General features: G+C 32.8%; 3 protein-coding genes across 3 annotated transcripts; 2 read left to right on the top strand and 1 right to left on the bottom strand.

Moving 5' to 3' along the window:
• The first annotated feature begins 10,737 nt into the window (after positions 1–10,737).
• On the top strand, positions 10,738–14,629 carry LOC133798159 (probable inactive receptor-like protein kinase At3g56050). Its single transcript, XM_062236369.1, has 9 exons — positions 10,738–11,078; positions 11,195–11,336; positions 11,795–11,866; positions 11,973–12,116; positions 12,205–12,345; positions 12,661–13,109; positions 13,219–13,409; positions 13,494–13,626; positions 13,807–14,629. Exons 1-9 carry the CDS (start codon positions 10,961–10,963, stop codon positions 14,412–14,414), a joined length of 1,998 nt encoding a protein of 665 aa, XP_062092353.1. The 5' UTR covers positions 10,738–10,960; the 3' UTR covers positions 14,415–14,629.
• A 128-nt stretch (positions 14,630–14,757) lies between these two features.
• On the top strand, positions 14,758–16,638 carry LOC133798161 (non-classical arabinogalactan protein 30). The gene has a single exon (XM_062236371.1). The coding sequence runs from the start codon at positions 15,961–15,963 to the stop codon at positions 16,516–16,518; it is 558 nt and encodes a 185-aa protein (XP_062092355.1). The 5' UTR covers positions 14,758–15,960; the 3' UTR covers positions 16,519–16,638.
• Positions 16,639–16,807: 169 nt separating this feature from the next.
• On the bottom strand, positions 16,808–19,660 carry LOC133798160 (uncharacterized). Its single transcript, XM_062236370.1, has 5 exons — positions 19,427–19,660; positions 19,189–19,333; positions 18,765–18,922; positions 18,149–18,233; positions 16,808–18,055 (listed from the first exon to the last, which is right to left on the bottom strand). Exons 1-5 carry the CDS (start codon positions 19,510–19,512, stop codon positions 16,907–16,909), a joined length of 1,623 nt encoding a protein of 540 aa, XP_062092354.1. The 5' UTR covers positions 19,513–19,660; the 3' UTR covers positions 16,808–16,906.
• Between the last annotated feature and the right edge of the window lie 4,202 nt (positions 19,661–23,862).

The raw sequence follows: 23,862 nt of genomic DNA, 5'->3' as shown, positions 1-23,862 counted from the left end.
TTTTTTCCTTCTTTTACAACAAAAAATATAAGAAAATGAAACGATTGGAGATGTGCAACTCAAAACCCAACATGAAGGAATCGTTTCATTTTAATTTATAACAAAAATAAATAGGTTCCTAATATGATTTTATTGAATTAATTAAGAACTTATTTATATTTAATTTATTTATTTTATTCATATTTGATTTTTTAATATCTAGAGTGAATTTTAATTTGATATTTGATGTTTTATTTCATTCATATTTGGTAGATGTAACACCTTGGATAGCCAAGACCGTTATACTGTGTGTTTTAAATAGTATTAGACTCGCCAATCGAGTCTCTTGGCCATAAATGTGTAACTATACGTGATTAATGGTTTAGGGTTAAAAATTTTGGCCAAGAAGAACAATCATTTCATTAAAATGTTTACATTCATACATGGGATCCCAAAACAACGTTTAAAAAAGGGTAATTACAACTTAGAAGTTAAAACCAGCCGACCTAAGTGGAAAAATAGGGTTGACCCTAGCTCCTCTGAGAAACATCGACCATGGTGATCAAGCAGTCGCATATGTACACGTTGCCACCGAAACTCTCCAACTCATGGTCGGTCCAACTTCTCTTTTCCCTTACCTGCACCACATAGCACCTGTGAGCCAAGACTCAACAATAAAACTTAACACATGCTCATAAGCAGTTAATAACATATCATAGAATCATAATAAGCATGTCTAGCAGTAATAGCTCTACTCATGCATGCATTATATTCAGATAAGTGACTACAATGTCACATCGGGCTCGTTTCCCTAAATACGTGACCATAGAGTCACCCCGGGGCCGCTACCCTAAATAAATGACTAATAAGTCATACCTTGGCATGTTGCCCTAGGATATAGGACTATTAAGTCACCCCAAGGCCCATTGCCCTGTCCTCTGTATAACCAGCCTTAGAGCTGGTCCAGCGTACCAAGCGCTTTAATTTTCCAATAACCATAGGGTCAAGAAAGCGTATATCATGCTCTTGATTAGGCCTAACCATGTCGGCCAACGCTCAACGCTCAGCGCACTATTGTCGTCCTTGACTTATAAGTCAATGCTTTTGACCAGTGCTCAACACGCTACTACCGCTCTTGACTTATAAGTCAATGCTTTTCAATCAAATAATGCAAACATGCATACACCATTTAACAATTATCCACATACAAGGTATTCAAACATGCTTAATTAAGCAATCATAGACACAATCATAATCATGCCCATTCACAGGGGCCCGAGCCCTAATTATGTCTATATTTAACAACCGGGCCAAGCCCTAATCACATACATCACGTATTGGGTGCAGTTTTCTTACCTCTGGTCCAAGCACAAGTTAATTAACAATGACCCCTGAGCACGATCCCATCCTGAGCCCTAGCGGTACCCTAGTCATAACCATAATAAACAATATCCATCATTATCGAGTAATTAAAGACCTCCGGACCGAGTCCTAGTCTCCGGGACCTCGAGTTCTACTCAACCGAGTAGTGGAACCCTTCCCGAGCCCTTAGGTTTGAGTTACCGCCACCCAAAACCTAACTTGGCCAAAATTTCCAATTTGAGCCATGGTGCCCCTCACAGGCGTCGTGGCTCTCCTCAAGTTAGAGAGCCCAGCCCTCTTATCCTCTGGACACGGGCTACGGCACAGCTCAACAAGCGCCGCAGCGCGATGGCAGTTCAGGGAACCGCCTTGACCTTTGAGTTCATGAGGATCGCGACGCGGCCCTGGGAACCTAGTTTTTTCCAACATTTCCCTAAGCCAAAACCCTGCAAATTCATCACAGTCCTAAACCAAAACCAAAACTATAGCCCACAAACATTTCCAAGCGTCATAAACAAATTATAAACCTCAAAAACCAAGCCAAAACATCAATAAAACCCAAAATTCAACCCTTGAGTTATAGAACTCAAGCACACTCTAAAACTTCAAAAACTCATAATTTAAAAGGTGGAAGACATTACCTCAACTGATAAGAATGACCCTAGGATGTTGTTAACCAATTCCTAGCATCAAACTTCATGCTTTCAAGCCTTAAATTCCACTAGTTTCCTCTTCAAACCCAAACCAACATAGAGAGGGAGAGAGAGAGAGAGAGAGAGAGAGAGAGAATGTGAGGGAGAGAGAGAGTTGAGTTCTATTTCCGAGTGCTCCTTTGTTCTGAGAGGTTCCAAGTGACTAAGTCACTCCAAGCTTGGAAAAATACCAAACTACCCCTTGCTAAATCCTTGCTCTCTAACGCCCTCAAGGGCAATAACGTCTCTTGCCACATTTCTCGCTATTCTCAATTAACGCCTCATAATTCCCGTTACTTCCAATATCCTCAATAATCACCAAATAATTTCTCATTACTCGATAAATCCCGGTAATGTACTAAGTTACTAAAGTACCCTTAGGCTCACCCCGAGATGGATATTTTAACTCCGTTATGACTAAACCGCTAACTTGCTCCCTAGGATCGCCTCATGTCGAATAACTCAAATATATTCACATAATAATGTGGTCTCAATCATATAACATACACACACACACACACATATATATATATATACACACACACAAATATGCCATCAACGGGTTAAAATTACGAAAATGTCATTCTAATAAGAAACAGACCCACATGCATGTTTTATACGCCTAAACATGCCAATATAGTCATATTACAATATAACTCACACAATTCATATAATTGGGCATATAATCACATAATAATTCGATTAAATCAATTATTGCCCTCCCGGACCCCTAATCAAGACACTAAGCCTTATTAGGAAAATTTGGACATTACAGTAGATATTTGATTTTTTAATATTTAGAGTGAAATTTAAAGAATTAATTAGAGTTTAAATGACTTTTATTTAATTTTTTAAAGATTTGAATTATTTTTATAAGAATTAATAAAATATAGTTTTTTAATTTTAAATAATTTTTTTAATAAAAATGGGTACAATTTGGTGGTAATCAAAGTTCAAGGGACAAAAATGTTAATTATTCTATACGTGGGATTGATGTGGCAATGTTACATCAGCGTTTAGATGAAAAAAAAAGGAAAAGAAGCTAACAGAAGGACTATGTTTCTATATATGAAAAAGTTCATAGGGAGTTTTTAATAGATCGTATATTTTAGAGGCACAATTTGGTAGTGTCATAAATTCGAAGGGTGAAAATGTTAATTATTCTTGAATTTATATTAATATAATTAATAAATATTTATTTTTAATTAATTTTAAAATTATATTTTGTTAAATATTTAGATTATTCTATCAAAATTAATAAAAAAAGTAGTTAAGACAAAAAAAAAAAAATCCTTAAATACATTATATATATATATATATATTTATAAAGATAAAGATATTTGATCTTTTATTTTTGAGAATTCCAGTTATAACATTTTGTTGTATAAAAGTAACATACCAAAATTAATAATTTACCTGATTTGGCCAAATTAATTTTTCAAAAGATATTTTTATTCTTATTTCATTATAATTAATAAAATTACATCAATCTATTATATTTTTAAAAAATTAATAAATTTATTGTGTATGTTTATTTTTTGACACTAAAATTAATTTTTTAAAATTTTGTATGGAACTTGTTTAATATTTTTATTATTATTATTTTAGTTTTAGTTTAAAAAAATATAATAAATTAATTGAAATTATATTAATGTAATAAAATAATCTTATTATTTAAAAAAATACCATAATTAAGAACATAATTAATTTTGGTATGTTTTGTAAAACAGAAGGTTATCATTGAAATTTTTAAAAATATATAATTTAATTGGTCTTTAGTTATTTTTTTTCTTATTCATTATCCTTGTATTTAATTATTTAGTGTTGTTGTATAAACTAGAAATTCACTTGATCTCGTGTGTGTATTGTGTCAAAAGGTTATTTGATTTGATTGGGTAAAGTGGTTGTGAAAGTGTGAGGGAGTACAGACCTAACTCAACTCCATTCACTAATAATAAAATTAGAGTATTTGCCAAACATATATGGTAAAACTGCCACCTGTACATGATATCATATATTAATGCTAATAAAACTATTTATTGTAAATTGTATTAATTAACATGATCATGATATCGACTAGTGGTGCCAAGGAATTCAAAGTTTGGTAAGCTCAGTTTTAATTTCTTACTTATTCATTTATTTTAGCAGGACCAGGCTACCAAGGTTGGTGAAGTACTTAGTTTAATACAAAATTGCAGATTCTGAATATTAAAAAAAAAACTTGATTGATTCATTTTATTTGGTTATTTCTACATAATAATGACAATTTCAATCTGTGCAGGTAGCAAGATATGTATGTTCCAAATTAAATATTATAACATCACTGGGATGTGTTCAGATTTTGACATAGTATATAATAGTACTAGTTATTTTGAACTCCTAAAGGAAGAATATATATATATATATATATATATTCATTTATTTATATTTATATTGCTAATAACATGTGACCACATTGGAGACGATGTTAGCTACTTTATTTTCTAAGCACTTCTTTAAATAAAAGTTGATTATTCTGCTTTGTACGCACATGACTGGAATTATTCTACTTATTATATATATTTACTTATTCAAACTCTATCCATTTAAGAAGTAAAATATTAAGCAACTTGTCATATAAAAACAAACTCAGTTAGTTGAACTGTGTAGCCTAATGTTTTGCAAGAAGGAAAAAAATTCTAAAACTGGCCGGAAGTAAACAAAAACAAAATTGTGATAATTTTTTACACTTTTGTTAAACAACAATTTTAATAACCATTACGTTTACTAAAGATATTATATATAGTATTATAAATTTTGATAACTAATATTGAAAATTTCTCAAAAACAAAATTAGGATATACTCGAAATATTTGGAGCTTCTAAGCATTCATTAATTTAGTCATTTACATTTCATTTATTTTAAATTAAAAAAAAATGAAATATGTGAGTAAATTGAATTTTTGGAAGATTCAGTGGTCAAAATTTGAATGAGGCACTCTGATGGTATAATGGTTATAAATTTTAAATCTAAACAATAATATCCATATATTTTGTCTGGTAATCTAAAGAATAATATTGATAAGAAGCAAAAGTATAAATTTATATATAAATATATATTTTTTTTCTCAAAATATCTCTTCTATATAATAAGTGTATAAATAACGAAATTTTTTTATTTTAATAATTTTTGATTTTTTTTAATGTTAACTTTAACGGAATGTTCTTATATTTAACATAATATTATTATATTTAACGGTAGTTTATAAACACTTAAACTTAAATAAATAATTAAAAAAATTAAAATAGGATATTTTGGATATATTTTACAATAATAATTATTTAAAAATAATAAATAAATAAAATATGATATTTTTGAGATATTTTACAATGATAATTATTTAAAAATAATAAAATAATACGTTTTATAACTTAAATAAAATTTAATTAAACTTAAACTCACTTATTAGAATAGTATCATATTAAACATATAATATAATTTATTGTCAATTAGCAACAAATTGCTTTATAAAAAAAACTAATAAGAAACTTAAATTTAAAGTCCACGTATAATATTTAATATTACATTAAAGATATAATATATAATCTCTTGTTGTCACTCCCAAATTAAAAAACTAATAGAACAAACATAAACTTAAACAAAATAAATACAAAATAGGATGTTTATTTGCAATTTATATGACAATAATATAAATTTAATAAAAATAATTAATAAATTTTATAAATAAAACTAATCAAACATGCATATTGCACGTTGTTTATATCTAGTAAAAAATGTGTAGATAAAAGAAATTCTTGGTTTTAACAACTTTTTATTTTTTTCATTAACTTTAACGGAATATTCTTATATTTAACTGTAGACTATAAACATTACTTAAATTTAAATAAATAATTAAACAAATTAAAATAAGATATTTTTGAGATTTTTTACAATAATAACTATTTAAAAATAATAAAACCGTATATTTTATAACTTAAATAAGATTTAAATAAACTTAAATTTAATATTATATTAAACATATAATATATAATATTTTGTTCTCACTATCAAATTCAAAAACTAGAACAAACATAAACTTAAACAAAAATAAATAAATTAATTAATTAAAATAGGATATTTTTAAGATATTTTATGATAATTTAAATAATTAAATAATATTTATTTATAAATAATAAATGCATATATATATATATATTTTTATTTTATAAATTTGTGTGATAGTTTGTTTTTTATCAAGTGATTGAAGCTCTTTATCTTCATCAAATTCACCAAAGGATATTGTGAGATATATTAAAAACTAAAAATAATTAATGCATGTATACTATTGTCTACACTATGAATTTTTCTATTCTTATTTTATTTCTATTATTAATTTTTTTAAATATTATTTTATTTTATATATATATATGTCATGTAGCCATACAAATATATATGTTTAGAAGTCATATATATATAGAGATTATTGATATAAATATTTATATATATTATAGAACTATAATTTATTCTATTATATATATTTATATAAATATATATTTTTTAAAACTAAGTAATTATATATTATAGTTATAAATAATGTTTATAACTTTGAAACTAAGCAAATTTGTTGTTTGTACCTAGTATATAAAAAGATATTAACCTAAAAATATATATCTTTTAACTTAATATTTTTTTGGTCGATTTTTTTTTCAGCCTTATTTTCTCTTAGGTTCTATGCAAAATTCAAAAACGAAATTTAAGCAAAGGCTTTATTTGTTTAAATAAATAATCAAGAGGAATCATCATTTATGAGTTGCGGTATTTTTAAATTGAACAATGTGTAAATTGATTCCTTAACTAAAAAAAAATGATTGCAATTGCACTGCCTTGAAATGAAAAAAAAAAATTTTGCGTGGGAAATCTTATCTTAAAAGTGAAGATATATTATATTAATTCAAAAAAAAAGTGAAGATATATTATCTTTTATAGTTTCTTTATCGTCTTAATATTTTATTCAAGGCATTATCAATCAATACCTTAATAAAGGTACCATAAAAAGTTTTGCGATACCTTTTTACATTAAATACAAATATTGCAACTAAAAACTTAATTAATTACTTTGGGGATGCTTGGTTTGAAATAGAATAGAATGAAAATTATATTTTTTGTTTGTTTGTATTTTAGAGTATTGGAATGAAAATTATATTTTTTGTTTGTTTGTATTTTAGAGTATTGGAATGATATTCCAATAAAATAATTTTTCAACAATTTTAGTAGAATGACTATTTCATTAGGAAACATTATTTCAATATAAGATAATAATTTTTTTTATCATTTTTTATTAATATTAATTTTTATTCTATTCTATTGCTAATTCTTTTTCGTTCATATGGTTTAATGATTATTGTGATTACAAAGAAGAAGAAATTTGTCAAAAAATAAAATTATTTCTTATCGCTTTTTTATAAGATAAATTTTATATTTACAAGCTAAATTCAACATATCTTATAAATTAAAAATATATACATTTAATTCTAATTATACCATTATATTTTCTATATTAAATTTTGAATCGTGCAATTTCTTTTCAAATAATAAATTAGGCATTCTATTTATTATAAATTACGAACTATGATGAATTCTTAACAGACGAACTTTTTTTTTAAACAAGATATTACCTATGAATAAAATTAAACACAAAAAATAAAATAAAGCTTATTATGATCTCAAATATAAATTTATATAAGGCTTGTTTGGAAACAATTTTGTGATTACTTGATACTATGGTAGTAATTACATATCTAAGTAATTAGTATTATATTTTAAAATACAATTTGTATTTGAATGTGATAATTACTTGTGAATCCATATTATCATGTTTTGCAAAATAATTAGTAATTATACAGAAAAAAAATTAATGTAATAAATACTATTTAAAATATACTCAATTCTTATGGGAGACTATGAGAATTGGAAAGTATAATTAAGACCTCTCAATTACCTCAAATTACATAGTTATTATGTAATTATATGGTCAAACAAATACATCAAATTAAGTAATTATTCTAAATTACATCTAATTTAAATTACAGAGTGACTTTCCAAACACTTTCATAATAAATTTACTTTTTAATTTATATGATTATTTCAATAATGAAATTCATTATATGGTTTTGTTAGGTATTAGAGGGCTCAATTTCAATGTATACTATACTAATTAGGATGTCCTTACCTACTAAAAATGAAGTTTTATAAATGGAATTAAAATACTTAACATTATATATTTTATTCATTTATTTGTGATTATCTCTCTTACACTATATATATGGGTCTACATCATTTTTACTTTAGTATTTTTACTTAAGTGTAAAATAGGTCTTATGTTTATTTATTTTTTTTTTTTTAACTTTGTCTATTGTCAAATGGTTAAAAATAATCCTCATAAAGATTAATTCTTGTTAGAGGTACACAAATAAAGTTCGATGGCAGAAATATTTTGACCAAATTCAGATTCAAAAGATAATTTTTAACTATTTGATAAAATATAAAGTTCAAAAATATATATTTTTTTAAAATAGGGAGTTTATCGTAAAATTAAACTAAAACATGAGACCAAAATAGTTTAAATCCTATATTATATATGAAAAACTAAAAATATTTACGTCCAAATAGTAATACTATAAGTCTTATAATATTATTATTATTTTCATACATATCTCACATTTTTATTAATTATGTGCTGGACAACTATTATTGGCACAAATTATGTTTCATAACAGCACATGTATGTATCTATTAAAACAATGTGAATAAAGGTATATTGATTTTTTTTAATAACTACCTACTCAAGAGTGATGGCATTAATTTTTTTTACAATATCTAACCAAACTAAATTATTAGAGCAGTTACCACTAATAATTAATTTTGATCACTATACCTAAACAATTATTGCTAAAATTATTTAAACTTTGTAGAAGTTGTTACCAAAAAAATATTTGACAAAGAATACGAAAGATATTATCTATATATGACTGTTTTTATTTTTGAGCTTTGTTATATGACACTTATGGCGTCCAATATCATCTTATTTTGATTGATGTAATTTAATAAAATAAAATATATGAACATACTAGTAAATTGTATTAATATTATGCTATGTAAGGAAAATATTGAGTAGTATTGGTGCCCCTTAATAATATTTTTTTCTTTCATTATTTTTAAGATATAGATTTAGTGACGTGTAATGAAAGTTCGAATTAGATTGATTTAATACCTTATCTAGTGTTATTAAATACAAAATAATAATAATAAACGTATGAGTTGTATTAATAAGATATGTATTAAAATACCATCTTCCAAATGAATTATTTCTTAATGAGTCAACAAATTTGGATGAACCTACATTGATGTGAGTTGACTTTGTATACCTAGTTATCTCCTGTCTTTTATGTATGCGAAAGTACCTAAAAGACCTTGAATCTTACCCTTATTCGGAATCTACATATATCTAATGACACAATTTCCATCCCATGGTACAACTGGCTAGTTAAAGCTCTATCAGAAGTCTTAATTTCATAATTATTCCATTTGAATAGCCGACATTATATTGAAAATTCTATAATAATTTTGCTAATTTTTGTGACACAATAAAATAAATTTAATTTAATTGGACTAAATTTTAGGATTAAAAGAATGTTTGTTTTATGTGTGGAAAAAAATGGAATGATGTCCGATTCCAATCACAAGATGAACGCATGTGTTGAGAAAAAAATGCTTTTCTTTCTTTTTTTTGAATAAAGAAAATATATTAGACCCAAATTTTCCAATTAATTAATCAACTAAATAATTATCACCATGATTAATGATTCATTAATAATTACAATTCCACACTGGCCAGGAAATGTCTTGGAAAGTAGAATCCAAACCATTCAAACAAGAAACAGCTCACTAAATCAAAAACGATAATGCATAACAAAAATAAATAAATAAATATTCAAACATATATTACAATAATTTTGCATGAAAGTGGCCTGTATATTTTTCTAAAACATACAAATTAATGAAATTTCTTAGGGGTAGACTGATACAGACATATAAAAAAAGACAAGTTGTTAAAGCCAAAAAAGAGAGAGAGAGAGAAGCAAAGTGAAGGTGTTATAGTTTTACTGAGTCAAATAAGACTTGAAAGAAACGAAGGAAAAAAAAGGTGTGAGACTTGGCTATCAATTTCTAAAAGTCGTTGCCGGCAACTGACAATACTTTATTATTATTATTATTATTAAGAAAGAAACGCGTTATAGTCACTCCATTTTCTACTATTCCAAGGCGTTGCCTTTGGTTTTCAGCTAGTTTCTGTCTTTGATTTGATTGGATTGGAGTGGACCATTAAGATTTAAGTGCTCCATTTTCATTATTTACCTTTATTTTTTAAGAAAAAAAATAATTATTTACATATTTTTTATATCATATGTTGTAACGAAGAATATTACAATATCATACATAATATGTTATGATGAGCCCAACTTTTACATCAAAATTATCTTTGGGGATATTTCATCAACTACCATCACCATAAAACGACAACATAATATACATTACATTTTGTAGATAAAAGTAAAAATTAATGTAAGAAAAAAAAAAGAGAAAAAATTCCAAGTCAAACATGTAGATTACAAGAAGAGAAGTATATTATATGAATATTACAAATACTTACAGTACACGCGTTTTGAAATATTTTTTGGGGGGTCTTAATTAGCCAACAAGCACGCGAACATTGTTTTCGATCTTTAGTTTACCCTTTTGCTTGTTCAACTAAGATTGTTCGATTTTGGTGTCTCTGATTAGTTCCAACCTTGTTTTTCTCTGTCCTAATAAAAAAAAGAAAGAAAGAGAGAAGAAGAAAGCTTGTTTTTGCTCCGAGTTTGGTTCGTGAAGACAGCATTAAAAGAAAATGGTCGAGAAATGGAAATTCAATCGGTTCAGGAATCGTATGAGATTGCTGGCTATGGTGATGACGGCATACTTCTTGCTTCTTAATTTGAGTTTTTGTTGGTCTATGGATGATGAAGGTTTGTTTTAGTTTATAAGATCAAATCTTCTTCTTCTTAATTCTCTGTTTGGTTAGCTAGAAAGTTGTGAAAACTGGTGGGGAAATGTTTTAACAACCTTGTTGTTTTGTGTTAAGGTTTGGCGCTTTTAAGGTTTAAGGAAGGAGTTACAAGTGACCCCTTCAACGCTTTGTCTAATTGGAAAGATGATATTGGAGAGGTGAATCCATGCTCCTGGTTTGGGGTCGGCTGTTCTTCAGATGGAAAAGTCGTCGTTTTGTGAGTACTTTTAATATCTGAACGATTTTTTTCCCCCATATAAACATATATTACTTCTTTCTTCTTCTTCTTCTTGGTTTCTCAGGACAATTGTGTTGTAGACTGCATAGTCAACAAATAGTTTGCACCCTAAAATGATTCAGATGGTTTCATCCTTACGAATATGTTATTTCATTTATTTCAGTATTGACCAAATTGCATATTTAAGTCATATTTGTTTCTTGGAGCTTTCATACTCTTTTGTATGCGTTGATCCTATCAGATGACTTATAGTGAAAATCAACATATGTTTAATGTTATCAATCACTCAATCCATAAATTTGATGAGATGTTTACCAAGCTGTAGATATATATGATTACTCTTCTCTCCCTTCATTCTTTTTTTCTTCTGCACAAATTTATATAAACTTCATTGCTCATACCTGCTCATCCTAATATTAGCATTATGCATTGTCCAGGAACTTGAAGGATCTTTTCCTTGAAGGAACACTAGCACCAGAACTTACAATCCTAGGCCACTTAAAATCAATGTAAGCATTTGTTTTTAATCTTGTCAAATCAGATGACTCCATGTATACTTGTAATTTGTGCATAAGTACTTATGTTCTCAAATCTCAAATCAATTGTCTCCTGCAGCATCTTGCGAAACAACTCCTTCAGTGGAGTGATTCCTGAGGGGATCGGTGAGTTGGAAGAGTTGGAGATACTCGATTTAGGATACAACAACTTCAGCGGACCACTTCCGAAGGACCTTGGCAGAAATTTGTCACTGACAACCCTGTAAGTTATTATAGAGTGGCAGCCATTTGTGTTCAGCTCATTCTTTCTATATCTGCTTATTGACATACTTTTCTGCCTGTTCTTGCAGACTCTTGGACAATAATGCTCTTATTGGTAGCTTGTCCCCTGAACTGAATGAGCTAAAAATGATTTCTGAGTTTCAAGTTGATGAAGCCCAATTGTCTGGAGCAGCTAGAAAATCATCTTGCAACCAAATATCAAGTTTTTGGTATGTAACATGAGCTTTTAGATTGTTAAAAAAAAAAATCTTTTGGGGGGTCTCATTAAAATACTTTCATCCCAAGAGAAAATATGGGAAATAATATATCAAACAGTTTCATTTTTCTTTTTTATTCTCATTTCAAAGTGGGAAGGGAAATAAGTTATTCCCTAGAGATATTTATTGCCGAATGTAGTATCGTGCCTTCTGAAAACTTAGCTCTCTAATCTTTTTTCTGTGTGTGGCTTTTTTTAATTTTTTTATGGACATTGGGCTAGTACATGTTCTGCTTTGTGACATTATAAATGCTCTTATCTCTGCCAGGAAGCAAGCTGAAGACTTCATTCACCGACGAGTGCTGCAGGCCAAGTCCAGCGACTCCAACCCAGCAAAATCACCTAATGAAGCTCCTGTTAATGCAACATCTCAACCTCAAGAAGAACTTCCCCCTTCGCAGTCTCCATCTTCACCATCTGCTCAAAAAAATACTGCACCACCACCACAAACACCAAAATTTCTAGCACCACCTTCCTCTTCACCACCGCCTTCCTTATCACCGCCTACAGGTTCTGATAATAAACCAGTTGTACCTACCAAAAACATAGGATCCTCTGGGAAGAGTAATCACATTGCAATAGTGGCTGGATCCATTGGAGGAGCCACAGTGCTTGTAGTTGCAATAGTTGCCTATCTGTGTATAACAAGCAAGGTAGCTAATGTCAAACCATGGGCAACAGGATTGAGTGGACAGCTTCAGAAAGCATTTGTAACAGGTAATTCTGTCTGACTAGTAAAAAGAAGTATGTCTATTTTATGAATTTAACCTCATGTCCATGCTGCAAGTTTTATCACAGTGAATATTGATTCGGACTTTGATTTCAGGTGTTCCAAAGCTTAAGAGATCAGAGCTTGAAGTAGCTTGTGAAGATTTCAGCAACGTAATAGGTTCTTCACCAGTTGGTACACTATACAAAGGGACATTGTCCAATGGAGTTGAAATAGCTGTAGCCTCTCTTACAGAGACATCTGCAAAGGAATGGTCAGAAAAATTACAAATCCAGTTTTGCAAGAAGGTATTGGACAGAAAAAATATCTATTGGATTGCATCGGTTTATTCAGTGTGACAGCTTCTAATAGTTTTACAATTATCTTTTCAGATCGACATATTATCAAAGGTGAACCACAAGAACTTTGTCAACCTTATTGGGTTCTGTCAGGAAGAGGAACCTTTCACCAGAATGATGGTTTTTGAATACGCTCCAAATGGAACACTCTTTGAGCACCTACACAGTGAGTGTCTATCTAACTTATTATCGTTTAGTATTTCATGAAAATAGAAAATATTTCTGATCACTTTTATTCCAAACCTGTAAGACTAGTGTACTAACATTCTCCAGATTTCTATGCTGAGTGTGCTACTTTCTACTGGCATTCCATGAAATCTAATGCTGGTGAAATGTGATTTTGCAGTAAGAGAAGCTGAGCACCTGGACTGGGGAATGCGGTTGAGAATTGCAATGGGCATGGTTTACTGCCTGGATCATGTTCACCATCTGGAACCACCTACAGCCCACAACAATTTGAATTCATCAGCTATTCGTCTCACAGAAGACTATGCTGCAAAAATTGCGGAATTCAGTTTCTGGAATGAGATTGCTGTAACTCCAACAGAATTTCCCCCCCAGATGAAGAAGCTTCCAAGTACAACTATTTCAGCAAGCCCAGAAAGCAATGTCTACAGCTTTGGAGTTATACTGTTTGAAATGGTCACAGGCAGGCTTCCTTACTCAGTGGACAACGGCTCACTTGAAGACTGGGCATCAGACTATCTTAGAGGAGATCAACCCTTGAAAGAAATGGTGGATCCAACTTTAAGTTCATTCCAAGAAGAACAGTTGGAGCAAATTGGGCAAGTCATCAAGTCTTGTGTCAATTCTGACCCATGTCAAAGACCTACAATGAGAGAAGTTGCTATGAGGCTGAGAGATATAACTGGAATAACACCCGATGGAGCTTCACCTAGACTCTCCCCTCTTTGGTGGGCAGAGCTTGAGCTTATGTCCACAGATGCAATCTAAAGGTTGTAACTTAGAAAAATGTAAGTACTAAAAAAAGTTCTTCAGTCTTAGTTTCGGCAATGCTTGTACTTATAGCAGTTAGAGAATCTTTTACTTGTACATAACTGGAATAGGAGGGAAACATGGGAAATTCTTCTTCCCTTTTCCCCACTTTTTTTTTCCTTCCGTTTGGCTTCAAAATCAATGTGACAAATACACAACAAAAATTCCATCTACTTATTTTTCGGGAGTATCTGTAGTTCAATATTATTTTCTTTGGGCCGCATCTTATACAGATTTTCTCTCTAGTCGCACCTCTCTTTCTCTTCCTTTCACCAGTAATACCTCTTGTTTGTTCCTATCACAAGACATTTGCAGCAGCAGTCAAGAGAAGTAGGGGAAGCAATTCAACCATGTTTCTCATTTGGATTAGAAAACTGAATAAAAATGACTATAGCCAAAGTGAGAAAAGGGTAGCGACAAAAATACATTTTCTCTGGCAATTTGGAATAAACAAGCGAAATGAGAAAAAGTGTACTTTTAATGCCTCGTGCTGTTCTAACTCACGTACAAACTCCCGCATGAACACCAGATTAAAGAGGTTCAAACCTGTTTATATATTATCTGTTCTCATCTCTTTCTTTTTTCTTTTTTTTCTTTATTTGCTGATGGGAAAAACCAAATACAAAGCAACCCAGACCAATATCACCCTTAAACAGAAAATGGCATATCAGCAAAGAGAGCTGACAATACACAAGTGGGAACTCCCACCTTCCAACAAGCTGATGCCTTACATTCCAAAGCATATTTAGCTAAACAATGTGCGACCTCTCATTTGAAGCTCGAGGCCTAAACAAAAAGCCCAAACAACCTGCATTTTGATAATCAAACATAATATCTTTGACGATCATATCCATATCACCAAAACGAAGGTTATTCGAATTAAGCATTCTTATCGTCACCAAGAAATCTGAAATGATATAAAGATTTTCACATTTGCATGTAGTTCCACTACAAGAGGTCTGAGATCCGAACCGTTGTTATAGCAACTGGGCATATCTTTTAAGCTGATATTATACTATTAGAACAAACTGAAACTTGTTAAAACCAAATTTTATTAAGTCAGATTTTGAGACCATTAACTTTAAGGTACGATTTGAAATCTCCAAATGATTGGCTGCACACTTCTGTTAGACTGATAAAAAAAGTTTCAAATCAGATAGCACCCGGGAAAGATCATGTTACCGTAAATAATGTTACAAAATATCCTTAGATTGTTGACTGACGTGTATTATATTATTTTGCATTAAACAAAAGGAAAGGTGGCCTTCACGTATTATATGGCACGAGCCATGACATGGAATGGAAGCCATTGACAAAACATGCAATGCAAGCTTAGTTGCTCCCACGTCGATCAAATATCTTCTAAAATCTATCAATATTTTCTCATTATCCAAACAAGCTAAGACTCCTATAAATATCAATCAAATCAAAACCACTCACCATTCGAACGGAGCTTCCCTTCTCTCTAACAAGCTTTAGTGCTTTCCAACAACCCTCAGGAAAAATGGCAAGCCACCAACTTATGTTCCTTGTCTCAACAATTCTTCTCCTCCCCTTGGCCTTCCCTTCCATTGCGGCCAGCAAATATGCCCCGTCCAGTGAATATGTCCCAGCAAAGCAGGTGGAGAAGGAAGTCACCGTGGTGGTGGAAGGAGTGGTCTACTGCCAGAGCTGTGACCGGTTTGGAAGCTGGTCTTTGACTGGTGCCAAGCCCATTCCTTCAGCTAAAGTCAGCGTTGTCTGCAAGAACTACAGAGGTCAAGTGAGCTACTACAAGTCTTTTGAAGCTGACAATAAAGGGTATTTCTATGCTCAGCTTGATGGCTTCCAAATGAGCCACGATCTGCTTGATCATCCACTCCAATCGTGCAAAGTCAAGCTTGTTTCTTCTCCAGATGAGAAGTGCAACCTTCTTTCCAATATCAACTATGGAATGTACGGTGCCCCTCTTCGTTTTGAGGACAAAGTGTTTAGAGGTGGGAAACATTATGAGGCTGTGATATACGCTGCAGGTCCTTTGGCTTTCCGCCCTAATTATTGCCCTCCTGCCACTCATTACTGATATTTGCCACCAATTTTCATCGACCCATGATTGATATTTATAATGATATCTACTTTCTCTTTTATTTTGTTCCCTCTTCTGTTTTGTTCAGTTGACTGATGTATCAACATTTTGTTCTGTAAGACTTTTCGAAATATATAAATAAACTATGCTGCTATACATTACAATCTCTCACTTGCCCATTTCTTGATTTTTTATGTTCATGTTCCTTGAGTTTTTCACTCACCAACTCCAACATATATTGGAAACTAAAATTACACTCTTGTAATTGTTTACATGAAAAACATAGTGCACAAAAAATCACTCAAGTTTTCACATTTCAATGCTGCGTTGTAACACGCTATCAATTCTTACAACAACAGACCAGAAAATAAATTCATATACCGTACTAGTCCAATGGCATTCCAAACATCTTGTTAATATCATCCAATGCCTCCTTGGTAACCAGAGTAGGCTCAAACAAGTCAGAACCTCTTGATTTCCCTGTCGACTTCAGCATTTGCTTAATTGGTTCATTTTTCAAGTCTTCATCAGGAAGAATTGAAAAGCCACCAAAGTCATTTTTTGATTTAGGAGTTTTGTCCTGCTTTTTTGATCTCCTGTTCCTCACAAAATCCATGGGCTTCCCAAACATGTTATTGATATCATCCATGGCCTCCTTCAAGTTGATGGTGGGGTCAACCAAGCCATGGTGACAAGCATTTTCCACCTCTGGCTCATCCAAAATAGCAGACCCAACAAACCGACAAACAACTGTATCCTCTCTAAACCTTGGTCGATGTGAGTCTTCTACATCCATATCATCAGATCCTTCTGATTGGAGATCCTTTGGAGTTGGAAATACAAATATGTTTGCATGTGAAGCAGATCTATGATCTTCTCTAGAATTGCAAAAATTATTCTGATCAAAGTTATCTTCCTCAGGATTTCCATCTTCGTCAGGATTTCCATCTTCATCATCAATAAAAATGCTAAAAGGTTCCTGATGAAGATGGAAATTTCCGTTTCTACTACTCTCCTCTTCCATTTGGTCTGCTAATTTGACTCCTTTATCCAAGCTTTCATCAATGAATACAGGGAATTCATTGTTTCGATTGACGTCATTATTTGGTAATCTTTTGCGTGATCTACCAACTGTAGCAGTCTCCAGAGGTTCACTAAACATACTGTTTATGGCATTCATTGCTTCTTTCATATTTATTGTAGGCTCAACCAACCCATGATGACAAGCATCTTCTGCTTCAGATTTTCCAACAATTGCAGTGTCTACAAATTTCACCACAACTGTATCGTCACCACAAAACATATTAGATTTATCCAACTCTCTTTCAGCAGTTGCGTGCAGCTTATTTATAGGTCCAGGGAGATCGATACTATTAGAATCAATTAATGTCTTCACTTGCTGAGAACTTCCCTCTGGTATTTTCTTTGTTCTCCCATCTTTCTCATGAGGCATTTGATTGTTTTCTTCAGTCTCACTGCCACTGGGAGGGGCACCCCTCCCAGACAGGTGCCCTTTTGTAGTTTTTTCCTGGCGCTGCCAGACATTAAGATATGGTAAGATGACAGATGACTTTCTCCAACAAAAGAACACAAAACAAACTCACAACATGTAGCATTAAAGAACTACCTTGATTATTTTGTTCTTGTGTCTCTTCACGCGACAAAGGAATTGCTCATAAGATTTTTGTAACTCATCAGCGGGCTCTGCAAGGCTGTCAACAGTAGAGAGTTTAGACTTTAGATGAAAATCACAGCTTCGTAAGCTTCATAAATAAGTCCATATCGCTCGAAGTCTAGCACATCATTTGACTATTATTTTTTGTTGATGGGGAAGAAAGTATTCATCAAAGACAACTTGGATACATAATCACGTTGAAGGAAAGTAGAAGTTTTAAAAGTTGAACAACTTCCATTAAAGAAAAGCAGTATTACATCAATGTGGCATCTTTCTTTGGGTTCAAAACTGCCGATATTTAGCTAATCTATAACATTTGTAAAACATGAGCAGAGTTCACAAATGCTTCATTAAGATACTTGGACAGCCAAGTTATGAGACAACTGAAAAACCACCTTGATTTTATAGTAAAGGAAAGAACAAAAGAAGAAGCGGCATGGAATCAAGGGAACTTAAACACTCGACATATCAGTAAGCATAAATATAATACAAAATAAGCACAAAAATCGACGTCCTTTGTGCCTGAGATAAACAAGCCAACGAAATGCTTAAGAAGTAGAAAACATACTTCTGAACTCCCAAATGGTACATCTTCTCAGCCTCCTCAAACTTCTTGTTCTTTTCATAGTAAAGAGCATATGCTTGGTAGAATAGAGAGTGCTTTGTCCCAATATGTTTCGACTCCATGGCCCCCAAAAGCGTTCTTGGTTCATCCACAAAATCCATCTGGTCCACGGATTACAAATAATGCCATGAAAAAATGTACTACTCAATCTTCATTTTTCACTATACAGTGTGCAATTAAAGAACTAACCCAAATTAATTACTATGCATGGCTATAAACCTAATACAATGATTTCCCCAAATTCACTTCCGTAAAATTTCCACGGTTTTCTCATCATCCAAACAACGGCTAAGAAATTAAACGAAATAAGATCGACCCAGAAATTAAAATCATCAAAATAGAAAGATGGTTGGGATATTTAAGTTACCAACTGCAACCAAACGCGAAGGTAGCGTATGTCGTTTCTGTAACGGCGATCGGACTCGAAGGTCTGAGTGCATTTCTGGAGAAAACGAGGGAGTTTCTCGTTTAGACGTTCAGATGGAAGGGAAACCTTCATCTTTCGGATCCCTCTGCACAAACATAGAGCGAAGAACATTAAGTATATTTACCCAGAGGTAGAGAGAGATAGAGAAGCAGAAAAATGGGGTAAGTTTGAGCAGGACCGAATCCAAGGAAGAAGAGGGTCTTTGCCAGTGTAGGTCTTTATGTCTGAAACAACGGAAGCAAAGAAGTCTTTATTGTCCGCCATTGATGTTCAACAATCAAGCTCAATGGTGGTGACGACGATACAGTGGAGGCATTGAACCAGACAATATTTGAATTGAATTGCGCTCCATCGGCTTTCCAAATTTTGATGGGTTAATATCAGTAGACGGGCCTTTCTAAAAGGTACAACTTTAGTCTCCAATATCACTTACGTCCCAAAAAATTATTAGATGTGTCACTAGGTGGTACACTAGTTAATTAAAAAAATTAATTTTCTGTAAATTATTTTAGAATAATTTACTTGATACATATTTAATAAATTTAGTGACTTAAATGATATAAAATAAAATTTAGAGACCTAAGTAATATTTTTCAGAATAATTAGGGATTTCTATTTATATAAACCTTTTAGTTATTAATAATTACCAAAAAAATATAATAAAAGTATTTTTTCTTACAAAATAATAAAGGTTTTTTTTGGTATTTATGTCTCCATATCCACAATGTGTAGTGAGCTAAAACCATTCTTAGTTTAAGATGGTTGCTTTGTTGGGAATTTACGCTTATGTACTATAAATCAACAATGAATAATAACAATAAATTCAATGATATAAATTTTAAAGACTAATCAAGAATTATATGCATAGTATAAAGACAAATATTGAAAATTAAAAAATTAAAGCAAGATCTAGAAAATAATGTAAAATGTTACACTACCTAGATCAATGGAATCATAGTATAAAATATAATATAATTAACAAATGTGAAAATACAAAATATAATAAGAAACTTAAAAACAAAATCAAAATAATTTATCTCGAATAATTAGAGTTTTAGAAAGATACAACAATTGAATTAAACAATTTAGTTTTCAAATTTGGGGAAACATCAGAGGCTTATACACAAGGAGTAACGTTATCCAAAATCTCTATTCCAAACTTTCTCAAAGTTATTTGAAGATTCACCAAGATGGAATGAAAAGTATGATTAAACAAGTCTTTGAAACTCACATAAGTCACAAGCAATTCCTGGTAAGTTTTTTGGAGATAATTTATGATATTTGAGAGCTAGAGAGAGAGAAACAGGTTAGAGAAAGTTGAAAAGTGCGATCAATGTTTTACAACTACAAATGATTAATTTTATAGTGTAGGCACCATCATTAAGTCTAACAGATAGGATTAGAGCTTTTAAACGCATCATATTGGAGCCAAAATCAGACTTTCCCAAAAAGCCCTAAGCAACATATCGCCACCTAGGTTGCAACATGTCGCCTCCCCATTACCTAGGGTGCCCAAAATCACCCTTAAGCACATCCAAATGATTTCAAACTTCTAGGGAAAGCTTAGATACCTCACTATATCATTTTAGGCCCATAAACGTTAATTTTTAATGCCTACTGTTGACCGCGTTTTTGGCTAACGACGTGTAGACGTCAAAAACGATAAAAACCTTCAAGAGAAATAAACGACACAGACGATTTTTATAGTGGTTCAGTCCCAATGTATTGGTAATAGCCTAATCCACTTAGAGTTGTGATTATAGATCTGTACTCAAGATCAGATGAACCTGAGTCAACTGAGTTTCTTCAGTACAGATTACAAGAATACAAGAATTCTCTCAAATACAAGTACTCTCTCTCTCTCTAGAAAATAAGAATTCGAATCAAAAGTTCAAAAGTCCCCTTTATGATGCCATAAGCCTTGTATTTATAGGCTTAGGATCGTAAAGATGATATCCCCCCATAGTCGGGATATTTTGTTATTCTCATTATATTCAATTTACAATAATAGTCAAAATATAACAATATACTATATTCATGGGATAAATGAGAGATTCCCGCGCAAGCCAAGACCGATTCTTGTTGAAGAAGTTTCTGGGATCTCTTGCGTAGCCTTGCTCTGTCTAGTCGATCCATATCTCATTCAAGTTGGTCGACCACACCTTCTCTGGGCAGACACGCACCTGACTGGGCAGACATGCACTTGGCTAGGTAGACATGCACTTGACTAGGCAGAAATGCACTTGGCTGGTCGGACATGGTCATGACCGATCGGCCAAGGTCATGCCTGGGCAGACAAACACTTGACTGGGTGGACAAGATCATGCCTGGGCAGACAAACATGTGACTGGTTGGACAAGGTCATGCCTGGGTAGACAAACATGTGACTGGTCGGACAAGGTCATGCCTGGTCGGTCATGACACTTCTCTGGCCAGTCAAAATTCTCCACTGGTCTACCAGGTCACTCCTAAGCCAGGTCACCCAACCATTCCTTACCATTTGTCACTTCTATTGCCACGTCATCGTTTTCAAATTTTGGGGATAACATTTGCCCCCCCAAGTTTATTATATGATGTCTCACATAATAAACTTTTTTCTCCACAGCTGACGGCACTATATAATAAAATCAATTGTTCATCTTCCCGCCATGCAACAAACCACAACTCCACAGACCACGATTACTGCAATTAACTGCTCATAATCGTGGGGAGAAAAAATATCCCAGGAATCCCAAAGGTCCAAAAGTAAGTGGTAATTCCCACTTTTTCCCTTTAAATAGATCCATACACTCCCACATTTCCACACACACACAAGAGAACTAAAAATAAAAAAACCCTCTCATCTTCTTTTTCTTCCTTGGCCGAAACCCTCTCATCTTCCTTTTCTTCTTTGGCTGAAACCCTCTTATCTTCTTCTCTTGGCCGAACCTTCAAGGGTCTTCAAGGGGAAGCCTCTCATTTCTTCAAGCAAATCAAGGGCTCTTCAAAGTTGGGTAAGTCTTCTCTTTCATCTTTATTTGTGTTGTATTTTTTTTCAAAAATCCCCATGAAAAATACAAGTGGTGGTTGAAACTTCATAGAATATTTTTCTTGAATCTATGTGTGAATTTTAGCAATACAATGTGTTTGGTGGCTATTTTGATGTTGTTTAGGTTATAAGTAACCCAATTTTACCTTCAATTTCATAGAAATTTAAAGAAAAATGAGTCATTTTAACCTAAATCATGAATATGGGTTTTGGATATTTGATGGCATATATGGTCCCAAGAACATTGAAAAACCTTTCAATTTCCCCATTTGATCTTGTGGTTGTGTACTTTGTATGAGAAATAGTGTTTGTGCTAGGGATTTTAGGCTTAGCTTTTTTCGGCTTAGGGTTTGGGTTGTGGTAAGGGACATGGCCGATTGGCCATTGCTCTTTCTTTTTGTAAAAAGTACGGTCCGATCAGATCAGACAATAGTCACTCGGTCTCAAGGATGCATCCGATCAGATGCTTGGTTATGGCTCGGACTAGGTCCCTCGGAACCCTCGGACACACACCTCGGACATCAAGTGTTTGATCGGACCAGGCACACCGTGTGCATCTCCTCGGACCAGCAACTCCCCGGCGCGAATCACACCACTCCTCGGGTGTCTCGGCACCAACAGCTCCTCGAACCCCCTGCACGCGCGCGTTAGCTCCTCGGCACTAGGCACGCACATCCGCTCGGACCAAGGTGTCCGCTCGGACACCACGGCTCCTTGACATCTCTTGGCTCCTCGGACCAAGCATGGCACGCCCTAGGCACTAGGCACGCCACTTGGACCAAAATTTTTGCCTATGTCCAAAACTTTTAATTCATGCTCATCCTAGGACCTTAAGCACTTTTTAGGCACTTTCGGTACTTTTAGACACTAAAATTATTTTTTCTCCATGCATGCTAAATTTTCACTACTTAGATAAATTTTTTCTAAGTATAAAAATAAACATTGCTCTTGTTGATTTTTATCTGTATGGTTACTCACCTCCCCATTTTTATTTTTTGTAGATGAATCGCTTCGACTATAGGGGAGGTGACAACCACACGAATTCTGATACATTCGTCCTACAGCAATTAAGACCCCTCAAAGCAGCGACTCTTCGTCAAAGTCTCCTAACAGTCGCACTCCTGAGGATCGCCTCCGCCGCTTTAAGAAGATCCTTCCCCATTCATCTTTGTACTTTCTTCACGAAGAGCAGTTCCTTCATCAGGCTGAACAATCGACAATGAGGGTGAAGAAGTCCAACAGACTCCCGCAGGACCAGGATCCTCAAGTGGCCTGCAGAGCGGTACAAAAAGTGGTAGAGTGTAGTGAGGTCCAAACTATGGCTTCTTCGAGACCACCTCGCCAGATGCCGAAACCAAACAAGCCTCGGAGAAAAATTACCCAGAGATTTGCTACTAAGATCCAGCATCTAGCCGTCCAAAAACCAAGGAAGGAAGGAGAGGATACACCTTCTTGGTTTACCGCCAAGCCCACGAAGCTTAACCCTGGGATGTTTGAGAAACACATCCAAGCATTGGGCTTGAGAGGGGTAAATGTAATATGTTCGCGCCCTCATCAGAGAGCTAACAGACCTGGCGGACCATACT

The sequence above is a fragment of the Humulus lupulus genome, chromosome 8 (genome assembly GCF_963169125.1).
Source record: "Humulus lupulus chromosome 8, drHumLupu1.1, whole genome shotgun sequence".
Classification (NCBI taxonomy): domain Eukaryota; kingdom Viridiplantae; phylum Streptophyta; class Magnoliopsida; order Rosales; family Cannabaceae; genus Humulus; species Humulus lupulus.
The sequence above is the reverse complement of the archived record's forward strand: the minus strand, read 5'-3'. Positions and strand labels throughout refer to the sequence as shown.

Bases quoted from the DNA above. Each gene is read 5' to 3' on its own strand.
- LOC133798159 (XM_062236369.1), top strand. From the start codon at position 10,961: ATGGTCGAGAAATGGAAATTCAATCGGTTCAGGAATCGTATGAGATTG. The intron at 13,110-13,218 runs GTAATTCTGTCT...CTTTGATTTCAG, and splicing joins TCAGAAAGCATTTGTAACAG to GTGTTCCAAAGCTTAAGAGA. The intron at 13,410-13,493 runs GTATTGGACAGA...TTATCTTTTCAG, and splicing joins AAATCCAGTTTTGCAAGAAG to ATCGACATATTATCAAAGGT.
- LOC133798161 (XM_062236371.1), top strand. From the start codon at position 15,961: ATGGCAAGCCACCAACTTATGTTCCTTGTCTCAACAATTCTTCTCCTC.
- LOC133798160 (XM_062236370.1), bottom strand. From the start codon at position 19,512: ATGGCGGACAATAAAGACTTCTTTGCTTCCGTTGTTTCAGACATAAAG. The intron at 18,923-19,188 runs GTAACTTAAATA...TCCGTGGACCAG, and splicing joins TTCGCGTTTGGTTGCAGTTG to ATGGATTTTGTGGATGAACC. The intron at 18,056-18,148 runs GTAGTTCTTTAA...AATGTCTGGCAG, and splicing joins ACAAGAACAAAATAATCAAG to CGCCAGGAAAAAACTACAAA.